Raw genomic sequence first — 27,645 nt, 5'->3', positions numbered from 1 at the left:
TATTAAAAAATATATACCCGTTTTCATCATCCCAGTATGACCTTGTAAAAACTGTTTAAAACGATTATTTCAGCAGAAAGGATTTTTGTACATGATGCATTAATGTTATTACACAGCTCACAAGAAAATGCCCTCGGGCTACAAAACTGGGTACAGTAATACTACCCACACAATCTACTCACTGATTTCATCGCTTCAGAGAGGAAACCACAATCAAGAACTCATTCCTGCACCACTTGAGGTATAATGGTCGGCATTTCGGGATATATTACTATTCAGATTCATCTGGCCAATGGGTTTTTTGAGTCTAGCCATCCTGATGCTACAGTACGCGCCAATTCCAGTACTCAAGCCCATCAGATTCTAAAGGCCTCCTCCATCTAGAACAGTCCTTCAACTCTCTTCTAATCATTCCAATGGTGCGGATTTGTAGTAATGTTATTGCTGATAACTCTTCTTGTGCAAGTAACCATTTCCCATGGTCAGGAGGTTTCGGGCAGTGCAAAAAATACAAGGTGCTCTGATGGACTGGTCGAAGATTCACCAATTAGCACTTTCAAGTCCTCAGAAATTCTTGCCGGTGTCTTCATCAGCTTCATCGAGTAGTTATGTGTACAGCTAAATGTCAGATCAAACAGATTATGTTCATTATCAGGGTGGTGAATGGAACCACTATAGGACTCCACATTTGAGTAGTCTCGAGAGTGTGTTGGAGTTGATGAACTGTTTCATGCAATTAGTGTTTGACAGGGTTTTTAGGTGTGATCTTATTAATTCCAAACATCCACGTGTTTTATTTGTTTAGGTCCGTAGAAAGGGGAAAAAATGCGAGGTGGCGTAGGTATGTACTCTCATTGATGTATTTTAAACACTATGGGACCTCAAATCAACTTTCTTAATAAACATGTAAAATTGCACTAGCCTTTGAAACTTAGAAAACATTTTCAATGCTGGTAATGGATTCAAAACTTATTCCAGAATAGAGTGGGCGTCTAGAAGAGAAGGCGACACACATCAGACAGTGTGTGGAGGTCCTTCTCTGCTGGCAGAAAAAGAAACCGAGTAGTAGTGGTACACCAGCAGTAAAACACAGGGACTATTAGTATCCGAGCATGTAATGGTACATTTATAATGTTAATCAGAACGTCTTTGACATTATAAGAGAGAAAGCCAAGAACGTGGGCCCTATTCTAGGTAGACAAGCGCAAGATCCACAGTGCACGAGTGAACATTACTCTAACAGTGCCCCTGTAGTTGGCCTGCCCAGCTTTCTGAAACAATGTCTTGTGCTATATTACGTGGTCAGGTTATCTTGCCGCAAAGTAATGTTCAAAACCTGTGGCGAACTAACAACGAGGACAGATTTGACCGAAATTGCTGGTCAGGCTATGGTTGAATGCAATAGGGCAAGCTATTCTCTAATGTGGCATCCAAAGATAGAAAATCCCTTGATTTTGAAAGAGGTTTTAACATGTCAAGCTCGCAATCCACACAATGATCAAAAAATCCCAGGAACCCTAACAAGATACCTGTAAACAAGTTCATAATGTTGTCTGATTGTTTAGAAAACACTAGTAGTTACAGGTTACAAGAACAAGTAAAATGGTTAATAAAATGCATGCTGCATTTCAGGTGCATGCACTAATGAGAAGGATGCAATGTGTTAAAAGTTAACAAACCTTCAGGTCTGTTGCATTCATCTCACTACTTACCCCAGACTCCTCCACCTCTTCTTCCTGAAAGCAAGAGCCACATACATTGAAGCACGTGTTTTTCAATGGGGAAGCACAGGAAAAAGAGCAGAGTCAAGAGTCAGGAAGGAAAGATGATGACAGAAAAGGAACATAAAAATGTCTACTATATGAAAATTCACCCACCACAAACGAACACACAGTAAATGAGAAGCAGATGTCAAAGTTAACTCCGCGAATACAAACAGACAAATGATTAGCTTGGCTCAAGCTACAAGATCCCAGTGATCTTACCAAGCACATGTTTTATGCTGCAACAAGAAGGTAATGGATAACCAAGTATGAATGCAGGAAGGGAAGGAAGGACTTGGAGCCGTGTACAGCTTGAAGGATAGGCAGGTTAAGTAATGTAAGGTTTTGTTCAAAGAAATTCCCAAAACACGATAGGTTCCAATGCAATAATAAAATAAATAATAACGACTACCCTAAATTAGAACAAAGCACTATACATATCCTCCAATCAGGTTTGTGATTTCCACTGTTTATTCACCTACACCAAGTAAAAGGCTTTCTTTGATTCAAGGAAACTTTGATTTACCACCTCTTGGAAGCACACTACCCAGTTCAAGGAGGTATGCAGCACAGCAGACTCCAGGCTGCCAACACAATAACTTTTTCCGCTCCGACGGCCCTTGCCTAACTGTTCTCGGACTCAAAACAAGCATGGAATCCATTTTCAATAATGCTCAGTATACCCAATACGAATACAACCCCCATCGATTTAAGTATACTGGGCACACAGCGCACTGCAATCCTCGACTCCATCCTATAGATCAACAAATAAAAGGTTTCACTGCACATACTATACAGGTACCAAGATGTTGAATAATATGATCTGGCGCATAAAAAATATATTTAAAAATGGCACATTTCAGTTCCACACCTGCAGTGGATGGTTTAGCACTGCTAGTCGTGTTCGGTCAAATGGCAGTCACACAAACGGCTCACATTCCAAAAGTCAAAGTTGTATGCCTTTAGTAATTATATTTCGGGTTGATACATAATCTTGCTAAATACTTCTTAAATTAGGGATACCCCTCGCAAGCATCAGCCTGGTTTGAATGAACAAGCCCCTTAGCTTTAGTAACTTTTGCGGGTACTCTATTTAACCGCATATTCCTTATCTTTTGAATTCATTCAGATACTAGATTTGAACCGGAAACTTTCAAGCAACTGTTCGAGCTTGTCGATTGGTGATACCACTGGACTCTGCAGCCATCTCACTCCACCTCCGGAAGTGAAAGCAACAAGCTGAACATAGGTGACACTTCCACCAACTGATATCAGTTTATCATAAAGCAGTCAATGTACTTATATGAAGAGCATCAATAACAGAATGTGAACTATGATTGTGTGCAGAATCCAAAATAGGCTTTTATTAAAACCTAGAAGTACAATCTTCAGAACAAGGAGCAGGGCCATTAGGTTAGGTATCTCTGGTTGGAAAGATTATCCATCTGAAAGAGCATCATTGAAGGGAGGTTCTTGTACTGATGGAAAGTTTTAACCACAAATTCTTCACCAAAGCAGTACCGATCAAAAGGCGGAGGGTGTGATGATCGGACTTCACACCAGCGTCAAGCAGGCTAAAGGCTCCATCTGGGAACCATTGAATCAAGGCAGTTATGCTCATGTAGCAGCCAGGAGATGTCCAGAGCTCAAACATAGCACCCCCTACCCCCAATGCCTTAGTAGGGGCCTTAGCTCTAGCAGAAAATACTCAAGGGCCACCAGGAGGCATCTTTGTAGCCAAGCCATAGAACATTTTCATAGGAGAACATATATTTGAATAAGGTCCATTTCTGGACCGTCTTTCCCTTCTTTGCACCAGACAACCACAGTTGGTGCTCCTTAGTCCGATCACTGTGAAAGAATTTTCAGAAAAAGTACCACAAAAGCACTGCAGCTGGTGGCCTAAATAGTGAGGCCTGATCAGGCAAATCCTGAAATGCTAAAAGAGCTGATAACCTTTATTGTTGCCCACAACAACGCCTTGCAGGGACAATGACAGGACAAATATCAGTATATCAAAACGTTTAGCCTGCAATGGCTTAATCGGACAGTCCATGCATCAGACCACAAACTTTGCTCAATGTTCAGAGTAAATCGATTTTGTGGATGGTGTCATGCCACCAAGAGGAAATATACAACCTTTATGTTCACGTCCTTCTACAGAGACAGCTGAAGCCAGGGCCAAATGCCCCGGCTCAGCTGACTGGAGTACCACATTCTTCAAACCCAATTTGGGACGATTAGCATGAGCTGAGCCTCTTCCATCTTGATCGTCTTCGGAACCTAAAGAAGTGGGGCAGGAGACGGAGTCCCACCAAAGGCAGAATGCATCTAACAGGAAGCCTTGAGGTGAACACTTTTGCAAGACAAATTCTCAATTGTGAGTATTCCCTGCATTACCAAAGAGATCTACCCACTGCATGTTTCGCTGGCTGAAGGCACACTGTACTACGTCCGCGTTCAAATGCCACTTGTGGTCAACTACATGGCATCTCCTAAGCTTGTCCACCATGGGGTACAGAGACCCTGCCAGACGGCTGATCGCCAGGGACATACCCAGACAATCCAGCCAGTACCACACTTTCAGTGCCTCCTGGCACAGGACCCACACAGTCCTGTTTGTTCTACTACTTTATGGCGATTATATTGTCTGTCAAAACTTGCGCAGGGCTGCCCTAAATGCAAAGAAGAAAGTCCCTAGAGGCAGGCAGATGGCACACAGATCCAGAAAGATGGTGTGGTGCCTCTGCTCCAAAGGAGACAAGATGCCTCTGACCTCCACCTTGTCCATGTGAACTGAAATTGGAAAATAAAGGGATGATTTGTCTTAGCATTCTAAAGAGAGATAAACAGCAGGCTTCAGCTGATTGCTGTGCCTGAAGAAGTTGAGCTTATTATCAGAAGTGAAGCCTAAGTGTTTAGCATGCTCTACCACTGTGGGGGCAGGGAAAAAGCTCACTAGGCCACTACGGAGGACTTCAGATCAGCGCCTGTTGACCAAAAAGACTTCTTTTCTGTCACTACTGAGCTTGAGGGGGGTCAGCACTGGCTGAAATGGTTGTCTCACAAGCCCACAGAGCTGCTCTCTGTGTCACCAGAATCCAGGGCACATTTCAAAATCTGTTTTGAAGCAACCAAGACATCACTGACCAAGTTGGAAAATACATTCTTAATGCATTCTGGGAGTGTTGCCACTTCCCACAGAGCATGGAAATAGCAGTCCACAAGGCACAGATGGCATCTGCCAGATGAAGTGAGCCTGAAGTAAGGATTTGATTTGTCTTCCAGTTCTGACTTACTATCTGAAACGGCCATGGAAAGGCTCCTGAATTCGTTTCAGGGACGACAATAGAATCAACAAGTCTCTCTGATGACAAGTGTCTTGACAAGAGCTCTTGCCTGTAAAAAACAGTTTGGAGGAGGATTTTTCCTGGGTAGCCAAGACTAACTTAAGTAATGGTTTGATAAAGGGAAACCAAAGCTCAAGGAACTGTGGAAGCAGATTACAAGGTATGCGATAACATTTTAGATGTGGTCTCCGCCAATTCTACTGTATGGCTTCTACTGCTGGTTATACTGCTGTGTGAACGCAGACGTTTTCTGAAGAGGGGTCAGAGAGGGAAGAGTTGGACCCTTCTGGTGAGAAATCCAAGCAATTGGCATTTTAAGTCAAGTCAAAAGAAAGGCCAGCATTCGAATTGTAAGGAGGATGTCTGCCTCCGATTCATCATCATTTGTGTAACTAAAATTCACATCTGGCTTTGCTCCTCCTCAGGCTCTGGCTTTGCTGGGCGTCTGAGCGGAAGAATTCCCACTTCCTGGTGAACCCCTAGGCCCTAGGATGAGGCTGTGCCAATGGCAATTAATCAAGACAACCTCAGACTTTCTCTTCTACCACCCAGCTTATTTCTACTGTGCTCAGAGTGGCTCAGTGGAGCAGTAACGTGGATGGCGTGAGAGGAAAGGGGAGAGTGTATTGGACTAAGATTTATTTTTAGGTGTTACAGCCAGAGCCTGAGGAGGAGCAGGGGCGAGAGGCATCAGTCAGAGATGCTAGTCACCAAACCTGCTGCTGGAGCTACTGAAGTCACCAAACCTTTGGGAGTGCCTAGAGGACACCAGTCATTCGAGCTAATCTGACATGGCCAGACAGAAGGCCTTACCCTGCAATGGATCTCCAGATGAGCTGATTTTTTTCATTGCCGGATTAGACTCCCTTGGTACACTGGAAAGCAGAGCCACAACTCCAAATGGTTCCAGGAGTGTGACCGTTATCGCAAGGAAAAAGACTTCCTGTTCCTATGCTTACTTTATCTTTTGTGGGAACATATCTTGGGCTACTCTTCCCTGCCAGGAGGGTAACCAGAAGTAGACAGGGAATGCTTTGGTGTTTCCTGAGGGCCTTGGCCAAAAATAACTTGGTCTCTTGCTCCCTATTTGCCTCTGGATGTATTAGGGATCATTAACTGTTGATACTTATGGTCAGAGTTCAAGCACCATAGACAGATGTCAACAGGTTTTGGAAAGCGGGAGAATTAGAAACGTTACACTAAATATATATGAAAAAAAGACTGTCCAAAGTACTAGCACCACCACAATATCTTGCGTTAGAACAAAAATGCCCTGCATTACAATGGAATAAATCTGTATGCCCTTGTCTTCAAAGTATCACAAGGGCAGAGAACAAATACAACTACACAAAGGTAGCAAAGGGTTTGGTGTAAAATAGAGACTACTGTAACTAATACATCATTATTTAATCCTGATGTGAGCTCTATATGTACCAAAGAAAGTGTAAACTAAAATTCTCTACGTCCCTCAGCAAATACACTTACTATACCTTCATTTTTAGGTCTGGTTCTGTCAGCAGGCCTGCCAATAGACAGAAAGTGGGTTTTTGGACCTATCCCTTTCAACCACTGGCCTTCTTCAAGCAATCTCTTTTAGCCATTAGCTTGAGAGTGTTTAATGCAAGCTTTAAACTGTGACACATGGGGTAGGAGAAGTCTATTTAGAGCTCTGTAAAATTCAGATCTCAACAAGCATTAGCAAAGCCACTAGGGCTTGGTTTAGTGACACAAAATTGAGATATAGGAAATTTTAAGTAAACCCGATACAACTACAGGAAAAAACCTAGATGTGTCCTTGAGGGAGCAACTACCAAGTTGCCAGAGTGGGTTAACAGAAAGCTGTTGCAAGGCTTTGAATACAGTAGTAACAATGGATATGATGTTGCAAAGTTTAAAACAAAGTTGTAAATATATACAAACGCCTAATCTACTACTGCAACAGTACACAACAGAACACAGATTATGTGTCACTACTTTTAGGCTACACCCTTGGAACAGCAACTTAAATTCGAATTGTCTAAGATGCTCCACAGAGGATGAGAATGAGGTACATATGTTTGTTGCTTGTTTGTTGCTTAGGCTGTTTTGGCAAGCAATATCGTCAATTCTTAGCACACCAGTCAGAGTTGATGTAGAAGGGACTAGACTGTCTGCACATGTATGTAAGTAATTTATTACAATTGTTGCTAAACGTATTATTGCTAGGCAATGGCGAGATGTAAACCGCCTGGTATACCGACACTGGTGGAAGCAGATATGGGCTATATTTGACATTGAATTTGCAACCTAACGTTAAAGGCAGAGTTGGGAGGAAGGTAGGGCTGAAGTAGAGGGCAGGGTTCATTGATGATTGTTTTGTGATAATTTGCTATTTCATTTTCTCTCTGTATTGTTTTAGAATACCTGTTAATATGGCATGGAATGTGATTCACCATTAACTCTCATAAAATGTCAAAAAAGATGCTGTCGGGTGACTGGGAGTGAAAAATGTCTCTTGTTAAGACATTTTTCCACTCAAACTAACCTCTAACAAGTAAAAATTATACGAATTTTGAACGTATAATGTTATTTTTCCAGGATCTGGGTACAGATTAACTGCATCATTGATTTCGATTTGTGATACTGAACCTATATAAAATAAGATTAAAACGTAATGTTTCACTGACGAGCACTGCTCTTAACTCCTGGGCCAATCAGTTAAGTTAGCATCTGGATACTTTTTTTTTTTTACTGGCTTGGTAAGTTTGATCTGGGTGGCATTTTCACATACTGATATTAGTTGTGGGGAACACATCCACCTATTTTTGTATCCTTTAAGGGGGTGGGGCGGGGTTGGCCAACCTAATTTGTCCATCCTGATGATGGAGCGGTTACAGAGAGATAAATCTGAAATAAAAGAAGGCATGTAGCTTTGTGGTGATGCCTCTGTTTCCATGAATGAACTGATTAATTCTTAGCACTGCTTTCATATGTCTGTCCAGAGTGTCCTTCTATACAATGTTACTTACCATAGTTTTCAATAGCACACCTGGCCTTAGGCGTTTTTTGAGCTTCTAATTTAACGGACCTAGTGGCCTATGCCACACAAATATTTGTTCATAACACCATGAAAAACATAAAAGTATACTTTGAATTTAGAGAGTGTTTTAATGCAAGCTTTGAACTGCGACACATGGGGAGAGAGGTCTGATGAAATGTAGATTTTAGCAAGAATTAGCAAAGCCACTAGGGCCTGGTTTAATGTGCTGATCCGCGAAGCATTGGCACATTAGAATAAGACACACAAGAGGGAGCCGGCAGATTAAACCGCAGCTCAGTGCAATCGCGCTAGTGGCAGTGGAAGCATGCACCCAAATCACCAGTATCTTTATGTCAGAGACGATTATTCCTCTGGGCTGAGCCAAGACATAATTGACAATATTAGATAATTCCTTATTTGTAAATATGGAAAACAAATCTGCCCTCCAAACCCTGCCGGGACATGAAATTCTTTTCTGAGAGCATAATATCTATGTATATATTCTTCTCTAACGTGCTCCGAGGTGGTAGTCCCCTCTTTTTGCCCATTTCTTGGGCATACCATCATAAAAACCTCAGTTACCAAGGTGTGTATACAAATTGCTATATATCTGTTAAGTAAAGGTCGAAGTATTTTAAGCCATTGTAATCAAATATTTATAGCATGTCTTCGCACCTTAAACTTGACCCATCTGTGATAGTTTGGATAGCAGTAAGTGTCTAAACAGATTATATAAATAATAGTAGGAAGGTGAAATTATCGGATTTAACGAACGCTTGAGATTCTCTTACCCATGGCAACCCTATATTAGAACCAAATATCAGTAATGACCACACTCCTTCAGTATGTAGGTTTTTAAGAAATTTGGCTTCACAACGTACTTTTTATATCACCGGGAAAAGTTAAATATAGTGTCGTCAAGGTTAACAGAACATATGGTAGAGTGGAACGAAATAGCTACAAATACTGGGGCAAAATACTCTAAACCTGGCTGCATCTACCAATAAAATATATGGAAGTCTATCCTACCTCTCACCAGTGCTTTTTATTTTTTTATTGTTTATTTTTTTATTAGGAGTGCATCATAATTTGATGAAAAATCTCATATATATATATATATACATACACCGGACAAAATGTGCACACCAAGGAACTTCTCAGCTTCAGACTATATATATTGTCTGATCTGAGTTCTAATTTGTTAGAACCTTGTTTTTTGCTATCCCCTGATAGTGTTCCGAATTGCTGGGCAATCTCCCGCTCACAGTTATAACAATCTTGGCATTACTGGAAAATATGAAATTATCATCTGCGTATGTAACTGTCTTTAACAGATGAGAACTAAGATTTATAGGAATTAAGCAAGGCTCTGCCTTTATCCTCAATAAATAAGGTTCCAGATATAAGGTAAACAGCAACTAGAAAAGCAGCCATCCCTGCCTAGTACCTTTCTGACTTCTATAGGAACGGGAACTTTGTCCAGCATTACAACTCTGGCTATAGTTTTGTGGTGAAGCTTTATTTACCACTGTTATGAAACTGGGGCACAATTTCATCTGTCCCTTTACATCCCCTAGCTAGTTCCATGTTACTCGATCAAATGCCTTGTCATCAAGGAAGACTACACCAGCCAGCTCTGAGAATCCGCTATAAGTATTAAACCTATTTATGGCCAGCTCAATACACTCTTTGGTGGCTAAGATTTTGGCATATATCTTTGCATCAGCAATAATAAAAGAAATAGGCTTGTGTGTTCCTTGTTCTTCAGCGGGTTTCCTTTTTAAAAAACAAAAAATATATTGACACATTCAAGAAGGGGGACTCTGGCTGCCGTTATATATGGTAATTAATACGTTCATATATAAAGGCAGCCTTGAATCCAAAAATATATTTAATAACTCTGAAGGTATAGCATCCTCCTCTGCCACCTTCTGTCTGCCAAGTTATGAATAACAGATTTAACATTGTTCTCTGTAATTAACATTTCTAATGACTGTGAACCAGTAGAATAGTTTAGAACAGTTGTTTAACAGATATTCCTTTTATTCCTTATAACTTTCCTTTCCCCTTTCTAAAGAGACACCAGACTCTGCAGTATATAGTTAATGGAGGTATTTCCTGAAAGAGTCCACAACTGAATCAGACTCCTTAACTATTATATATCATTAATCTGCTTGATACATGCACTAGCTTGTTGATCTTTTGTCCCACAGGCCAATACTAGGTTCGACTGATTCACTATATTCACAAAATGAGCTACAATATTGAAGATAAAGTTCTGCATTTGTTCTGCTAAACGCCTGGTAGTTTGAGCTTTTACTTGTAGTAGATGCAGAAAAGCAGTCCTACTGCTAGCTGTATTGGACCTATTGCCACATATATGGGTCTTCTCCAGCAAGTGAATTATCTGGGACAGTCTGTGGAATTCACTATCATCTTTCTGTTTTTTTTCCCTATGATATAGCTAGGGATGGCCTCTCGCACCACAGCCTTCATGGAATTCAAGACCATTATTGTGGTAGTCAATATCAGTTAGCTTGTATAAAACCTTGATTTATGTAACATATACTGTCTGAATTTCTCATCTTGTAGAAATGCCCTGGGAGAACTCCATCTACTAAACTTCAACATCTAAGCTAGTTGATTTCAAAAACATTAGTGAGCTATGATCTGAACTGATCCTTCCAATCTTCAGTATACTGCACCACTTCAAAAATTCCCTAGAGAATACAAATAGTCTGTTGTAGGATATTGATCGTGTGGATGTGAGAAATATGGGAATCCATGATCTTCACGATTTTGTCTAGCTGTTATATGTGCTTTGTACACCACAAATCTAATAAATTCAAATTAGATTCCTCAATGCTAATCTAGCCTTACGTAATCTTTCTGCTCCTGCAGGGTCAGTGACATCTCTGACACTATGTGTAGGATACATAAAATCCCCACACAGTATATATGGTGCAGAACAGTTTGCTGACTCTAAGGAAGACAATTTAAAGTGACAGATCGTTATTATTAGCACCATATACTGTACACATGGTAACGTGTTGCTCTTCCCCATGCCTCTACTAGTGCAATGGCTTAATATATCGGCTTGTGTTTTAATTATCCAGATCTGTTGTGTACATTTAAGAGAAACAGCAATAAGCACACTTCTCTGGATGCTAATCTGTGACGAGCAAACAATTATGATTAGACAAAATTGTTTAATCAATAATCGCTCTGCAAAGGTTACATCAATTTCTTGGTGACAAATGACAAAGTTGTTGTTGTTTTCAAGTTCTCTACTAACCAACATTTGTTTTGTGTGGGAGCTTAAGCCATTGATGTTCCAGCTAAGAATTCTTAATGATATCATACCAATCTAATGTGAAAAGTAATATAGTACATACCAATAAAAATATTTATCTTCTTCTCTAACATCTTGTTATTTGACCCCCAATTTTCCCTAGCACCCTCTCCCTAGGCCCACCTCCACAATACTCCCTCCAAAAACCCCTTTGTAGAAGGCTTTCTCCTCATGGGCAGGGAAGAAGCCATTACCTCCACTGCCCCTCCCCTAAACCCCCCATCTCTGGATGTGGAGGAGTGCATCCAAAGCCTGATTAGACAAGAGGATCAACGATGGCTGCCTCAGCCAAAAGATCTCACATTCAGCAGAAAATATAGTTTGACATCTTAATTTTTTTAGCCACTGCAAATAGGCCCTTCCATAACACTCTCAAGTATTACTGATGCACTATCTAAGCTTGTGCTCCAACTGCCTTGAAGCTCATATCTGGGACCCTGCTGTGCAGTCTCAAAGGCCATACCAGGGTGAATACTAAATGGAAAACCTGACTTGGTTTTAAATGTATGCTTACTCCTTGCTACACTTACATTCCTCTCTTTCATTAAATAATGAGCAAAACAGAGATAAGAACAGTGTGCACCTAGCACTCCTGAGATTTAGTTGGAAAGACACTCAATGGGCTCAGATTGTCAGCTCTTGCCTGTTCTTGTATAACATAAGTATATGGTTTATCAATTCCCTCAGTTCTTCCATGGTCTCAGTCATAGAAATTGGCACCACCCTCAAATTGCAGCAGCAAGATCTGTTCTCCTGATCTTTGTTCTTTCGTCTGAGTTTAATACTAGCCAACAAAGTGCACTCATGTCAAATATTAGAAAACAAGGCCATCTTCATATCAATTTCCTCCGCTATATTCCAAATATACGCCATTTCCTTGCCCAAGTCCAACGGGGCCTTGTATCGTATCTTGACTTGTTCGCAAAATTAAAAGCAATGGAACATTCTTATTCTGTGGAAGGGATTGTTTCCTGCAAGCTGTTCCAGCACTTCAGTCTCTTCTTCTGTCCTTCAGCCAACACTCACTCTGATAAGTGAGCTCATTGCCCAGTCTCTGAAGATTCTTCTCATCTGTCCTTTTAGCGTTCATCTTCCAAACCAGCTGAGGAAGGATCGTGATTTTTTTTGTATCATTCTCAAGCAGTTTGACTTGCTGAAAATGCTCAAGTGTTGCATATCTGTTTTGATGAATATGTATGGTAGCCTCCGGATTCTCTTGCATGTTAAATGAGAATGCATACAACTCACTCGTAGGTTTATACAGTGGATTGATAGTGTTAACTCCCAATCTTAGCAGAAATATCAGGGGTGGTAGTTGCTGACAATTCTATGTTTGACTTCCAATTTGACCTTCTCCCCCCCCCCACCCCCTCCCCCCAAATCTTATCAACAATGGCTGCTCCTTGGTCTTCTTTACTCAGTCACTTGTTCTGAGATATTGGAGTAGTTAGACTGTAGTTGCTGCTGGGGCAGAGACCTCAGGGAAAGTCATGGCTGTGTCTGAGAGAAAAGCTATTTCTTCACACCATGTATCTCCCCAATCTCCTTCCCCCTTCCGGACTATGGAATGCTCTGTGAGAGAAAGATGCCCCTGTTTCTCCCCAAAGAACGCTTTCTCATTGCCTCTTGGGGGTTTATTAGAGCCTTGTGTACTCCATTTGCTTGCCAAGTTATCTTTTGTACATGTATTGCTGCCTCATTGCTCTCTTGGGTGATAGAGGACCAACGTTTACCCTGCACGGTTATATTTTGCCGGAGGTTCAAAAGCTTCCACTCTTTTTTTGGTCTGTTACTAATACTCACTTTTGCTGCTAGTTGCTTCAGTTTGACAATCAGTTTAGCAGGGGAGGCTCCTCCATTAAGGCGGAGGAGCGTCGCCCCGCAGGATAAAAAAAAAAGAAAAATAAAATGATAATAATGTACGCTACGTTATTATAATTTGATTTTTCCTTGTCGTAAGAGGTGGGGCTTGGTGGAGGCAGGGGGGCCAGAGGAAGGCTATGCACCACAATGTACGTATGTTTGTTTGGCCAGCCATGTTCAGCCGAGCAAACAGACATACACACTTTACATGTTCTCCACCTGGCTGTATTGAACAGCTGAGTGGAGAACATGCATAGGCTTTCACTCCCAGTCTGAGCGGTGAAGCAGGCCGCTCAGACCAATTCCAACACTGCTGTCATGCAGGTCACAGCAACAATGGGATTGGCTGGAACCTGTATGCATCCTTGAAGAGGACGGAGGGTAGACAAATGTGTCTCCCCTCGAAGTTGTGTTTTTTTTTTTTTTAAATTCAACTTACCTATCATTGAGTTTTCAACCCGCTGCCATCTCTTTTTTCTGGCTTGCACACTGACTAGAGATTGTGCTGGTGTTTTACTGCTGCAATCCTCCAGTTCTTTCTTGCCCTGGTAACGTTGGCAAACAGGTGCTGTCTCTGCCACTGTTGCCACAATGTTGATCACTTTCTGTGGCAGCGTTTATCAAGATGTCCACTTATTACCTTCCACTGTGGCATTCCCACTGGGCTGCTGTTGGAGCTGCACTGTTTCAATGGTTAGGCAGAGGCATTTAAGCCCATGGCATTTTTTATGACAAAATGATTCTACGATTCCAATTGGCAAATAAGTAAAGATGCATAAACTATCATTAGTTCGTCATTTTCCGCAATATGGTTGCAAGTAGAGTCACTCGGCCTTGAGGGTGATCAGGAGCTTTATCTTTTTCCCGAATCAGCACAATTACTCGCTCATGAGGTTGAACACTATGTAATTCAACAAGAAATAATTTAACTCAGGAGTAGAGAGCTTCAAGTAGGGGGAACTTACAGACAGCAACATGAAACTTGAGACACACTAGGGAGTTTTAGCAGCCTAACCTGAAAAGTATAAAACGAGCACATGGGGTAGGAAAACTGACTTTTAATAAGAACTGCGTCACAAAACAACTCAGTTGGAAAAAGAAAAGAGAATTAACCTATTTCTAAAAAATGAATAACGTTATACATCTTTCTGAACCATAAACAATTTGAAATAAAAAATATGCATGTATTTTCAGTACTAACATTTTATGAAACCTCGAGTAAACTGCAGATTATGGCACAGCAAATGGCTAAGTGAGGTGGCAGCACTGGAGGGCTTTGTGGGATGGGACATCATCCATATAACGCAACTGGACGATGTCAGGTCTGGGGCACACATGCTCCTTTCAAGAGCTCCAAGATACCTACACACGCTCCTCCTCAAAACTTTACAAGGACCTGAAGTTACGGCATACGCTCCATTCCCACATACCACGAGACACCACTTTCCCCGAATTCAGCCCTCTGGGGATTAAACTCTTAATGGGTGCACTGGGCAGTGAAGGCATTTCCCAGATTTATCGTACCCTCGTCATCAATGCCCCTGGCAAACTGAGCCACCTCAAGACATGTTGGGAGGGATGGCTGGGTCTCCTAGACGGTGAGGATTGGGGTGAAGCTCTGATGGCGCCTTGAGTCATAACTATTTCTTCCAGGCTGCGCCTGGTCCAGTCTTACTATCTTTACAGCATCTACCTCACTCCAGAACGGTTAAACAGGACAGGCCTTCTCAATCCTGCCTATTCCCACTGTTCAAACGCCCATGTCGACCTTTATCATATGGTATGGGTGATTTAGAACTAATGGATTGCCATAGTGGAAGAACTGATGTAGTGCTGGGCTGGGAGTTGCACCTCTCGCCATTGATGCTGTTGCTTGCGGTCATGGAGGGCTCCGGGGATGGAATGAAGACCGGCCATAATTGGGGATGGCTACCATGGCGACTAAACAAGACACTGCAGCCCCATGGAAAAACCCTGTTCCCCCTACGATGTTGCAGTGGCAGGGTGGGCTGGTGCACACAGCAAGAGAAACCAGTGTTTGAGACGAGAGGGTGTCCCTCGAAACACGAATGCATATGGGGAACGACTGGAGCAGAGTCTTTCATTGTAATGTATCTTGGTATTATGGGGGTTATTCTAACTTTGGAGGAGGTGTTAATCCGTCCCAAAAGTGACGGAAAAGTGACGGATTTACCACCAGACGTATTACGAGTCCATTATATCCTATGGAACTCGTAATACGGCTGGTGGTATATCCGTCACTTTACCGTCACTTTTGGGACGGATTAACACTCCTCCAAAGTTAGAATAACCCCCTATGTCTCTTACACAGGCAGTCTCTTCGTTGTACCTTACAAGTCTGCCCTGTGTTGCATTTTCTTTGTACTTTCAATGTGACAACATTGAGAGTTTCTATTGTACCAAAATCAATAAAAATTGTTTATCAAAAATAATGTAGATTACTGAGGGCAAGAGGAACCTACCCACTTACAGGAAAAATGCCAGTACACAATATCTCACATTAGGGCCCTGGCCATCATGTGTAGGTCGGGGGGTGTTCCCTCACTTTGTACAGGATGTAATCAGACAGGTTTTGCCACAGGGAATCTTTCCAGGGCTCGGACCAGAAGTCTCAAAGTCTGACACATTAGGTTTTATTCCTACATCCTTCAAACCACAATACATAAAAGAGGCAATGCTAGGAAGACTGAAACATTTTACTTCAATGTGCTTGTAGAGGGTCAGGTACCTAGTGTTCCTAAGTAGTAATTACCAGCTACTTTAACACAAACTACAATGCCAGGAAAGTGTGATACTCAATAGGTGCTGACCTGAGATTATGAATATTGTGACCATACATGCCAGACATGCAACAATAGCTGAGACTGTGGGTTGCTGTACATACTCATTTTCACGACCCCTGAAAGCAATAAGACTCAACTGCCTCCTGCAATTGGTTGGCCATACTGGACTTCACAGGTCACCGGCTACGGCCATTTCTAAAGCTCAGTTATGTACTGTTTGTGACTAGAAGGTTCAGGCTTCCTTGGCAGTGGCGACTATTGTTCATAGAAGGAAGCAGACTCAGCTTAGAGAAGTTCTCTTAAAACCTACAAGTCCCAAATTATGATTTAAATTTCCTGAAACGCAAATTATTGATGCAATGCATATGAAGATCTGTAAACTAAAATCTTCAATAAGCCAAAATTCATCTGCAATTCATTTTCTCAAAATGGGTGAACCTAGGAGTTTGAATGGAAGTGGCAATCCTGTCATCGCAAGGCACACTTGCAGCTTGCCACAAAAAAGGGTTGGGGGGGTAGGTGCGCTGTGTATATAAAAGGTGGGGAGCGGGAGGTTGCATTTTTTTTTTAATTCTCCCACTATATGGCTCTCTCCCAAAATACAATCGTATGCAGCCATCCTAAATGAGATAAGTGTTGCTCTAAGCATCTGTCCCATTCATCTCATTAGGGCCAGCTTTGTGCAAACGGAATAGTATGTCAAGCTATCAAGGAAAAATTATAGAGGGGCCAAAATATCGAGAACCAAGATGTGAGTGTATGTATATGTGTGTATTTATGTACGTGTGTGTGTGTGTATATACACACACACACACACTAACAAAAACACAGGTTACAGGGACGTTACAGTTAGGTTCAGATTTTGCACACACAAAACCATAGAAATTCAGCAGTTATAGTTACACTTATCTCAAGAAACTATAACTTGTTACCAAAGCTAACAATAAATCACGTCCCACCGTACACAGTTCTCTTCATAATATTTTTACTGCAAATGTTGCAGTGATATTATCAATGGTATCGTAGAAGATGTTATGACTGATGTAATATGTGGGGTAATTAGCAGTGCATGGTAAGGGCTCAAGTTATAGTTAATTTACAGCCCAAGTTATAGTTCTTGAGATAAGAGGTGAGGGGATGGATGCAAGGCCTGGCCTGCAGCCAACCCACTGTGGTTGTGTGAGTGGTTCTGTGAGTCGCTGTGTGATTTTGTGAGTGGGTGTGCAAGTGGTTTTGTGGGTCTGTGAGTTGGTGGGTGAGTGGCTGGATAGGGGAGTGAGTGGGTGTGTGAGTGGGTATGTGGGAGTGCGTGGGTGTGTGAGTGGCTGTGTGGGTCTGTGATTGGGTGTGGTAGTGGCTTTGTGGGTGTGTGAGTGGCTATTTTGTTTTAATTGGGGTCAGGATCTGTGGCTCCGTTGCGGATTTACACAGGGGACCCCTGCTGGGCACTGCAGAGGATCCACGGATCCCTGAGCTCTCCAAAAAATCTGTTTTTAGGCAATTCCTTGCCCATGAGGAGTCCTCTCAGAGACCCTCCATCACTCTCTTGCTGTCAGGATACTTTTATACTGACCCCTTATATCCTATTTAATTTTTATCACTTCTCCACCCCCACCCCCAGGAGCCATGTCGCAACTGACAAAACGGCAGAAGCAACTTTCATGACCAGCCAATCACTGCATTTTGGTTGGCATGTGGATCACTAGATATACATAAAGCTTTTTTTCTGTAATAACTTTAATAACTCCAAAACTACTGAACAGATTTACACCAAATTACAAAAAGATCTTTTTGGGCCAAGTTCTAGCTCTCTGCCAAATTTGATGTAATTCCGTTCAGCGGTTTGGGCAATAGTCATGGTATCTGAAATCCCCATGGAAATTGCAAGTGGAAAATGTGTTTTGAGACCCCTCCCCCACTTTTCTCCGCTCCTGCTTGAAGAATCACCTCTAAGCTTTCCAGACAGCAGTTGAAGTGAGTGGCAAATTAGTTTTCAAAATGTTGTGAAGATTTGTCAAACGGTGCCAAAGGAATTAGCAAAACAAAAATGTTTTTCTTATGGAAACTAGGAAACACACCCCCATAAAAAGTGGATTTTTTTTGTTTGTTAATTAATTTGCCCATTTGACGAATCTTCACAAAACTATCCTAAAAAAGCCTCATCCACCTCAGCTTCTTCCAGGAAAGTTTTTAGGCAATCCACCAAGCACAGGTCCAGATCAAAAAAAGAAGGCTGAAACGTCTGAATGGATTTGCACCAAATTTGGAAGAAAGCTAGATCTCGAGCCCGAATTAGTGTTTTTTGTGATCTCATGTAATCTGTTCAGCACTTTTTGAGAAATTAAACCTCAAAATGTATGTATTTTCATGCCATAGATCAACTGTGGTGGCTTCATAAACTCAAGCACACCTTGTGATTGGCACCAGTTTCATAGTTATCTCAAATAACTATAACTAGTGCCATAAATGAACTATAATTTGCACCCTCGCCATTCACTGCTTCTATTCTCACGTATTACATCACTCAGGACATTTTCAATGAATGCACTAACATCCTAAATGACATCTAAAATGACGTACTTAATAACACTGTGCTTGGCGACAGCGCAAGATCTATTACGTCGGGGTACAAGTTTTAGTAATTTGAATAAACTAAACCGGGTGAATTTCATTCGTTTTGTTAATTTAAAACGTTCTGTTTTGGCACGAGCAGTCAGGCTTAACTTAGAAGGCAATGTGTAAAGTATTTGTGCAATAAATCATACAATACCACCACATAGCACCACAAAAATACACCACAAATTGTTTAGAAAAATATATAATATTTATCAGGATAATTGTAGGTCAAAACGAATAAAGTTGCAATGTGAATTTGTAGAGATATCACTGAAAAGTGATATAAAGTGTCTTAAGTCTTTAAAAAGCAAACAAAGTCAGATTTCAAGCACAAAGTACCTGGTTTGTAGTGGAAAATCTCCTCAGAGGGCCACAGAAGAAGAGATACGTGGAAAAATTGTGTGTGCGTCGTTTTCTCCCCAGCACACACGGATTTGCGTCGTTATTTTCCACGCGGGGAAGTTGTGCGTCGTTTGCCGGCGCGCGGACAGTCTCTTTCTATGGGTCGCGGGGATTACCAGATGTCCCGGGTCTGTGCGTGGATTTTCCTGCTTGTTTTCTGGCTGTGCGTCGTTCTGCGGGGCTGCGCGTCGAAGTTTCGCTCTCACGGCAGGCGTCGCGTCGATTTCTCCTCTGGAGGTCGGGCGGCGTTGTCCTTGCGAGGCCGTGCGTCGAAGTTCCGGTCGTCCCGAAGGCGTCGCGTCGATCAGCGTCGGTGTGCGGCGTTTTTCTCGCCGCGGAACAAGCTGTGCGTCGAAAATTTCGGCACACGGAGCGTCCAAGTGAAAAAGAGAAGTCTTTTTGGTCCTGAGACTTCAGGGAACATGAGGCAAGCTCTATCCAAGCCCTTGGAGAGCACTTTCACAGCCAGACAAGAGTTCAGCAAGGCAGCAGGCCAACAGCAAGGCAGTAGTCCTTTGTAGAAAGCAGACAGGTGAGTCCTTTGAGCAGCCAGGCAGTTCTTCTTGGCAGGATGTAGTTTCTGGTTCAGGTTTCTTCTCCAGCAAGTGTCTGATGAGGTAGGGCAGAGGCCCTGTTTTATACCCAAATGTGCCTTTGAAGTGGGGGTGACTTCAAAGAGTGGCTAAGAAGTGCACCAGGTCCCCTTTCAGTTCAATCCTGTCTGCCAGGGTCCCAGTAGGGGGTGTGGCAGTCCTTTGTGTGAGAGCAGGCCCTCCACCCTCCCAGCCCAGGAAGACCCATTCAAAATGCAGATGTATGCAAGTGAGGCTAAGTACCCTGTGTTTAGGGTGTGTCTGAGTGAATGCACAAGGAGCTGTCAACTAAGCCCAGCCAGACGTGGATTGTAAGGCACAGAAAGATTTAAGTGCAAAGAAATGCTCACTTTCTAAAAGTGGCATTTCTAGAATAGTAATATTAAATCCAACTTCACCAGTCAGCAGCATTTTATATTACCATTGTGGCCATACTAAATATGACCTTCCTACTCCTTTCAGATCAGCAACTACCACTTCAATACTGTATGAGGGCAGCCCTAATGTTAGCCTATGAAGGGAGCAGGTCTCACAGTAGTGCAAAAACGAATTTAGGAGTTTTACACTACCAGGACATGTAAACTACACAGGTACATGTCCTGCCTTTCACCCACACAGCACCCTGCTCTAGGGGTTACCTAGGGCACACATTAGAGGGGGCTTATATGTAGAATAAGGGGAGGTTTAGGCTGGGCAAGTACTTTTAAATGCCAAGTCGAGGTGACAGTGAAACTGCACACACAGGCCTTGCAGTGGCAGGCCTGAGACAAGGAAAAGGGGCTACTTAAGTGGTTGGCACAACCAGTGCTGCAGGCCCACTAGTAGCATTTAATCTACAGGCCCTAGGCACATAGAGTGCACATTACTAGGGACTTATAAGTAAATTAAATAGTCCAATCAGGTATGATTCAAGGTTACCATGTTTTAAGGGAGAGAGCATATGCACTTTAACACTGGTTAGCAGTGGTAAAGTGCACAGAGTCTAAAAGCCAGCAAAAACAGTGTCCAAAAAGTGGAGGGAGGCAGGCAAAAAGTTAGGGGTGACCACCCTAAGGCTGTCAGGTCTAACATGTGTCCCCCCCAGCTGAAAGTGGGGAGAGCTACCCGACCTTCTGGGAGCTCTCATCGCTAAGGCAGAAGTATCTGGAGAGACCATCAGCATTGGCGTGGTCAACCCCGGGGCGATGTTCCACCGTAAAGTCCATCCCCTGTAGGGAAATGGACCACCTCAAGAGTTTGGGATTTTCACCCCTCATCTGCATGAGCCATCTAAGGGGCCTGTGGTCTGTCCGAACCCGGAAGTGAGTCCCAAACAGGTAGGGTCTTAGCTTCTTCAGTGCCCAGACCACAGCAAAAGCTTCTCTTTCAATAGCACTCCACCTCTGTTCCCGTGGTAATAGCCTTCTGCTAATAAAGACTACTGGTTGGTCTAGGCCCTCCTCATTTAGCTGTGCTAGGACCGTCCCTATACCATGCTCTGAAGCGTCTGTCTGCACAATAAATTCCTGGGAGTAGTCAGGGGCCTTGGGCACGGGCCGTGCACATGGCTTCCTTCAGGGAGTCAAAGGCTTTCTGACAAGCCTCTGTCCAATTCACCAATGTAGGTTGTTTCTTGGAAGTGAGTTCTGTCAAGGGTGACACAATGGTACCATAGCCCTTGACAAATCTGCGGTAGTATCCTGTGAGGCCTAAAAAAGCTCTCACCTCAGTCTGAGTTCTAGGTGGTTTCCAGGCCTTGATAGTTTCAATCTTGGCCTGGAGTGGCTGCACCTTGCCACCACCCAATAGGTGTCCCAAGTACACCACGGAACCCTGCCCAATCTGGCACTTACTAGCCTTGATGGTCAGGCCTGCCTGTTGCAGGGCCTGAAGCACCTCCTTGAGGTGGAGCAGGTGTTCCTCCCAGCTGGAACTGTAGACAGCTATGTCATCCAGGTAGGCTGCACAGAAGGCATCCTTGCCAGCTAGGACCCCGTTAACCAACCGTTGGAAGGTAGCGGGGGCATTTTTCAATCCAAATGTCTTCACCCGGAACTGGTAATGGCCATCAGGGGTTGAAAATGCGGATCTTTCTTTAGCCCCCTCAGTCAGGGCGATCTGCCAGTACCCTGAAGTAAGATCAAACGTACTCAGGAACTTGGCAGCGCCCAGCCTGTCAACGAGCTCATCAGCTCGGGGGATGGGGTGAGCATCAGTCCGTGTGACTGAGTTGAGACCACGGTAGTCCACACAGAACCGGAGTTCTGGCTTCACACCTGGGGCAGTAGCCTTAGGGACCAACACCACTGGGCTGGCCCAGGGACTACTGGATTTCTCGATAACCCTTAGAGCTAAAATCTTATCTTGGAAACCTCCTGCTTGATGCTGGCCTTCACCTTATCCGATAACCTGTCAATTTTGTTCTTCACAGGGAGACTGTCACCGGTGTCAATGTCATGAACACAGAGGTGGGTCAGTCCAGGAGTAAGGGAGAACAGGGGGGAGAACTGATCCAACAGCTCATAGCAGTCTCCTTTCTGGTTTAGAGTCAGGGAGTCAGAAAGAATGACCCCTTTCACTGACCCATCACCTTCTTGGGCAGAGAGGAGGTCGGGGAGAGGTTCACGCTCCTCTTCCATTCCTTCATCTGTGACCAGAAGCATGTTGACCTCAGACCTCTCAAAATGAGCCTTTAGTCGGTTAACATGGAGCACCGTTAGGGGGTTCCTAGGTGTTTGGAGGTCCAATAGGTAAGTGGCCTCCCCTTTCCGCTCCTTTACTTCAATTGGGCCAGACCAGCAGTCCTGGAGAGCTCTAGGCTCTACTGGCTCCATTACCCACACTTTGTCTCCAGGTTGAAACTCTACCAGGGTGGCCTTCTGGTCATACCAGCGTTTCATTACCTCTTGACTGGCCTCAAGGTTGCTTTGGGCCTCTTTCCAGAAGCGGGTCATCTGGTTGCGGAGGGCCAACATGTAGCTGACCACATCCTGAGGGGGCACCTTTGGAGCTTTCTCCAACCCCTCCTTGACAATGCTTAAGGGTCCCCTGACAGGGTACCCATAGAGAAGCTCAAAGGGTCTGAACCCCACCCCTCTCTGGGGGACCTCTTTGTAAGCAAAGAGAAGGCATGGTAAGAGGACGTCCCACTTACGTCTCATGGCCTCAGGGAGGCCACCAATCATGCCTTTCAAGGTCTTGTTGAATCTCTCCACAAGACCATTAGATTGGGGGTGATAGGGTGTGGTGAACTGGTAGGTTACACCACACGCATCTCACAGAGACTTCATGTATGCAGACATGAAGTTAGTGCCTCTGTCAGACACTATCTCCTTTGGGAATCCCACACGGGTAAATATCCCCATCAGAGTTCTGGTCACCACCGGTGCAGTTACGGTCCTCAGAGGGATTGCCTCTGGGTAACGGGTGGCATGGTCCACCAAAACCAGGATGAACCTGTTGCCTAGGGCAGTTTTGGGGTCCAATGGACCAACAATGTCGATGCCCACCCTTTCAAAGGGGGTGCCAACGACAGGAAGTGGAATCAGGGGGGTTTTAACCCTTTTTTCTGCTTTACCACTGGCCTGGCAGGTAGGACAAGATCTACAGAACTTATCTGAGTTTGTCCTCATTCTGGGCCAATAAAAGAGGGTGACAAGCCTGTCAAAGGTCTTGCCTTGCCCCAAATGTCCTGCCAGGGGAATGTCGTGAGCCAGACCCAGTAGGAAGGTTCGGTAACACTGGGGGACCACCAGCGCACGCGCTGCCCCAAAGGCCGGAACCTTAGGCTCATTGTAGAGGAGATCATTCTCCCAATATATGTGGTGATCGCCAGAGGCTTCACCTGCCGCCTGGTCTGAGGCTTGCTTCCTCAGACCCTCTAGAGTGGGACATTCTTTCTGCGCCTTGCAGAATTCCTCCCTGGTGGGTCCACCCTCAACTTGCCAGCCAGCAAGCTCAGGTAGGTCACCTAGGGTGGCAATGTCTTCCCCAGTTGGCTCGGGAGCCTCCTCCTCAGGAGCCCCGTCAACCACTGCGGGAACTTCTGGGACTGGTTTCCAGCGCCCCTTGCCCCTCCTCTTGGCAGTTCTCTGGGCCATTGTTCCAGGCTCCAGACGCCCTTGACTTCCCTCTCGGTCAGCCATGGACCGTGTGGTCATGCAGACCCACTCAGGTAACCCTAACATCTCCAGGTGAGATCTGAGCTCTACTTCTTTCCAAGCAGTATGCTCAAGATCATTGCCTAACAGACAATCTACAGGCATGGCAGGACTCACAGCTACTTTCAGAGTACCAGAGACCCCCCCCCCCCACACTCAAAGGGAACCAGAGCCACCGGTAGGTGACTCTCACGATTGTCAGCGACTATGACCTGGTGGAATGTATTAGGGACTATCTGCTCTGTTGACACCAGCTGACTCTTGATAGTAGTCATACTGGCTCCTGTGTCACGCAGAGTCTCCACCTTCTGCCCATCAATGGTGACCCACTGCCTGTACTTGGAAGTCCAGGGACACTAGGGAAATCTCTACCTGTTCCCCAAAACTATCTGGGTCCATCTCCCCCCTGAGCGCTACACTAGTCAACCCAGGTGTCTGTCCGGTAGTAGACGGTGCTCTCTTGGAGCACTGGGGGTCGCCTTTATAGTGACCATACTGGTAACACTCCATGCATTTGGGGTTGGATTTCCCTGACCTATCATATGTCCCTGGCTTTTTCCCAAATCTGGAAAAGGAATGGTTGCCACCCCCTCCCTGGGAATTCTTTTGGGGGCCTTTGGAGAGTTCCTTATCTGTAAGTTTATCTCCCCCCTCTTTCTTCTGTTGGGAACCCTGACCACCTTTGTGGGTGTCCCCCCCCAGGTACCTTCTTGGACACTCTGGTGCTAACCCAGAGGTCCGCCTCCTCAGCAAGCTTCCTGGGATCAGTCAGCTTACTATCCACTAAGTGCTGGCGCAACTCTGTAAAAGTAATATTAGGCATATGCTCTCTCAGAATCAAGTCATATAACCCTTTATAATTATCTACTTTGTTGCCCCGCACCCATCCATTCAGTGCCTTACTGGAAAAGTCAAAGAAATCTACCCATGTTTGTGTGGTTTGTTTGGTGCTGTCCCTGAACCTCTGACGGTATCCCTCAGGGGTCAGCCCAAACTTGGCAAGTAAAGTGGCTTTCTGAAGTGGGTATGTGTTTTGATCAGGTTGATCCAATGTGAGAAGTGTGTCCCTACCCAATGGCGGCACATAACCCCACATAGCTACCCCCCATTGCCCTTCAGGAACCTCATGAGCCCTTAGTGCAACTTCATAAGCAGCTAACCATTTATCTATGTCATCTCCCACCACAAAACTGGGCACCACATTTTTGGGTATACAAACCTTCTTTTCTCCAGCAGGTCCTGTCAGTATGCTGCCACCATTATTGCTGGATTCAGACTGCTTTGCCTTGAGATCCAGCTCCTTGAGACTCAGTTCATGAGCCAATAAAAGTTTCTTTTCAGCCAAGGCTCTCTCAGCTGCAGCTTCAGCTCTTTCAGCTTCAATCTGTTTGGCTGCTCTTTCAGCCTCAGCTTGCTTGGCCTCTCTCTCTGCCCTTCTTTCCTCCTGTTGAGCATCAATTTTCAGTTTTGCCATTTGCAATTAGAACTCCCTTTCTTCTCTCCTTTCCTCTGCGGTCAGGCTTTGCACAGAGACACTGCTCCCTGGTCTGGAAGGGGGCACAATTGCAGTGGTAACACCATCCACAGATAGCAACAAATCCTCTGAGGGGCCATTTTCTGGCTCCTCTTCCTCATCATCCTCTTCTAAATGGGTATCTGCCCAGGCCCTCATCGCCACTTGAAAGTCCTCCTTTTTGGAGGGGAATCCTTTTAGTTGTTTGACCGTATATGTATCCAACAGGACTAGGTCAAAGTCTCCTATCTGAGACCCAGTCAGAGACATGTTGAGTGAGGATTTCGTTTTTGAAAATTGTCAGGAAAAACAAATTTGCAAAAAGAGATAAAAATCAAGTTGACCTTCAACTGTGGGTAGGTAGTGATATACTTAGCTACTGTATGTCACTGCGCAAATACAAGTCCTATCCTCACCGCTGATCACCAATGTTAGAAATGGGGTTTTTGGTTGGCAGTCAGGTTACCCCCTGTCCAAGCAAGAACCCTCACTCTAGTCAGGGTAAGTCACACACAATCCAAGATTATCCTGTGCCCACCCTCTGGTAGCTTGGCACGAGCAGTCAGGCTTAACTTAGAAGGCAATGTGTAAAATATTTGTGCAATAAATCATACAATACCAGCACATAGCACCACAAAAATACACCACAAATTGTTTAGAAAAATATATATTTATCAGGATAATTGTAGGTCAAAACTAATAAAGTTGCAATGTGAATTTGTAGAGATATCACTGAAAAGTGATATAAAGTGTCTTAAGTCTTTAAAAAGCAAACAAAGTCTCTTTCAAGCACAAAGTACCTGGTTTGGAGTGGAAAATCTCCTCAGAGGGCCACAGAAGAAGAGATACGTGGAAAAATGGTGTGTGTGTCGATTTCTCCCCAGCACACCCGGACTTGCGTCGTTATTTTCCACGCGGGGAAGTCGTGCGTCGTTTTCCGGCGCGCGGACAGTCTCTTTCTGTGGACTGCGGGGATTGCCAGATGTCCCGGGTCTGTGCGTGGATTTTCCTGCTTGTTTTCCGGCTGCGCGTCGTTCTGCGGGGCTGCGCGTCGAAGTTTCGCTCTCACGGCAGGCGTCGCGTCGATTTCTCCTCTGGAGGTCGGGCGGTGTTGTCCTTGCGAGGCCGTGCGTCGAAGTTACGGTCGTCCCGAAGGCGTTGCGTCGATCAGCGTCGGTGTGCGCCACTTTTCTCGCCGCGGAACAAGCTGTGCATCGAAAATTTCGGCGCACGGAGCGTCCAAGTGAAAAAGAGAAGTCTTTTTGGTCCTGAGACTTCAGGGAACAGGAGGCAAGCTCTATCCAAGCCCTTGGAGAGCACTTTCACAGCCTGACAAGAGTTCAGCAAGGCAGCAGGCCAACAGCAAGGCAGCAGTCCTTTGTAGAAAGCAGACAGGTGAGTCCTTTGAGCAGCCAGGCAGTTCTTCTTGGCAGGATGTAGTTTCTGGTTCAGGTTTCTTCTCCGGCAAGTGTCTGATGAGGTAGGGCAGAGGCCCTGTTTTATACCCAAATGTGCCTTTGAAGTTGGGGAGACTTCAAAGAGTGGCTAAGAAGTGCACCAGGTCCCCTTTCAGTTCAATCCTGTCTGCCAGGGTCCCAGTAGGGGGTGTGGCAGTCCTTTGTGTGAGAGCAGGCCCTCCACCCTTCCAGCCCAGGAAGACCCATTCAAAATGCAGATGTATGCAAGTGAGGCTGAGTACCCTGTGTTTGGGGTGTGTCTGAGTGAATGCACAAGGAGATGTCAACTAAGCCCAGCCAGACGTGGATTGTAAGGCACAGAAATATTTAAGTGCAAAGAAATTCTCACTTTCTAAAAGTGGCATTTCTAGAATAGTAATATTAAATCCAACTTCACCAGTCAGCAGGATTTTATATTACCATTCTGGCCATACTAAATATGACCTTCCTACTCCTTTCAGATCAGCAGCTACCACTTCAATACTGTATGATGGCAGCCCTAATGTTAGCCTATGAAGGGAGCAGGCCTCACAGTAGTGCAAAAACGAATTTAGGAGTTTTACACTACCAGGACAGGTAAACTACACAGGTACATGTCCTGCCTTTCACCCACACAGCACCCTGCTCTAGGGGTTACCGAGGGCACCCATTAGAGGTGACTTATATGTGGAGAAAGGGGAGGTTTAGGCTGGGCAATTACTTTTAAATGCCAAGTCGAGGTGACAGTGAAACTGCACACACATGCCTTGCAGTGGCAGGCCTGAGACAAGGAAA

The 27,645-nt window shown here is 44.3% G+C and overlaps 1 protein-coding gene across 1 annotated transcript in view; it reads right to left on the bottom strand.

Annotated features, from left to right (window-relative positions):
- The window catches only part of RAPGEF6 (Rap guanine nucleotide exchange factor 6), an 822,369-nt gene that overhangs the window by 83,985 nt on the left and 710,739 nt on the right, over positions 1 to 27,645 (bottom strand). The window contains 1 exon segment of the mRNA XM_069201702.1: positions 1,713 to 1,736. Within this exon segment, the coding sequence (XP_069057803.1) occupies positions 1,713 to 1,736 (24 nt within the window).

The sequence above is a fragment of the Pleurodeles waltl genome, chromosome 7 (assembly GCF_031143425.1).
Source record: "Pleurodeles waltl isolate 20211129_DDA chromosome 7, aPleWal1.hap1.20221129, whole genome shotgun sequence".
NCBI lineage: Eukaryota > Metazoa > Chordata > Amphibia > Caudata > Salamandridae > Pleurodeles > Pleurodeles waltl.
Note: the sequence above shows the minus strand (reverse complement) of the source record. Positions and strands in the feature narration are given on the sequence as shown.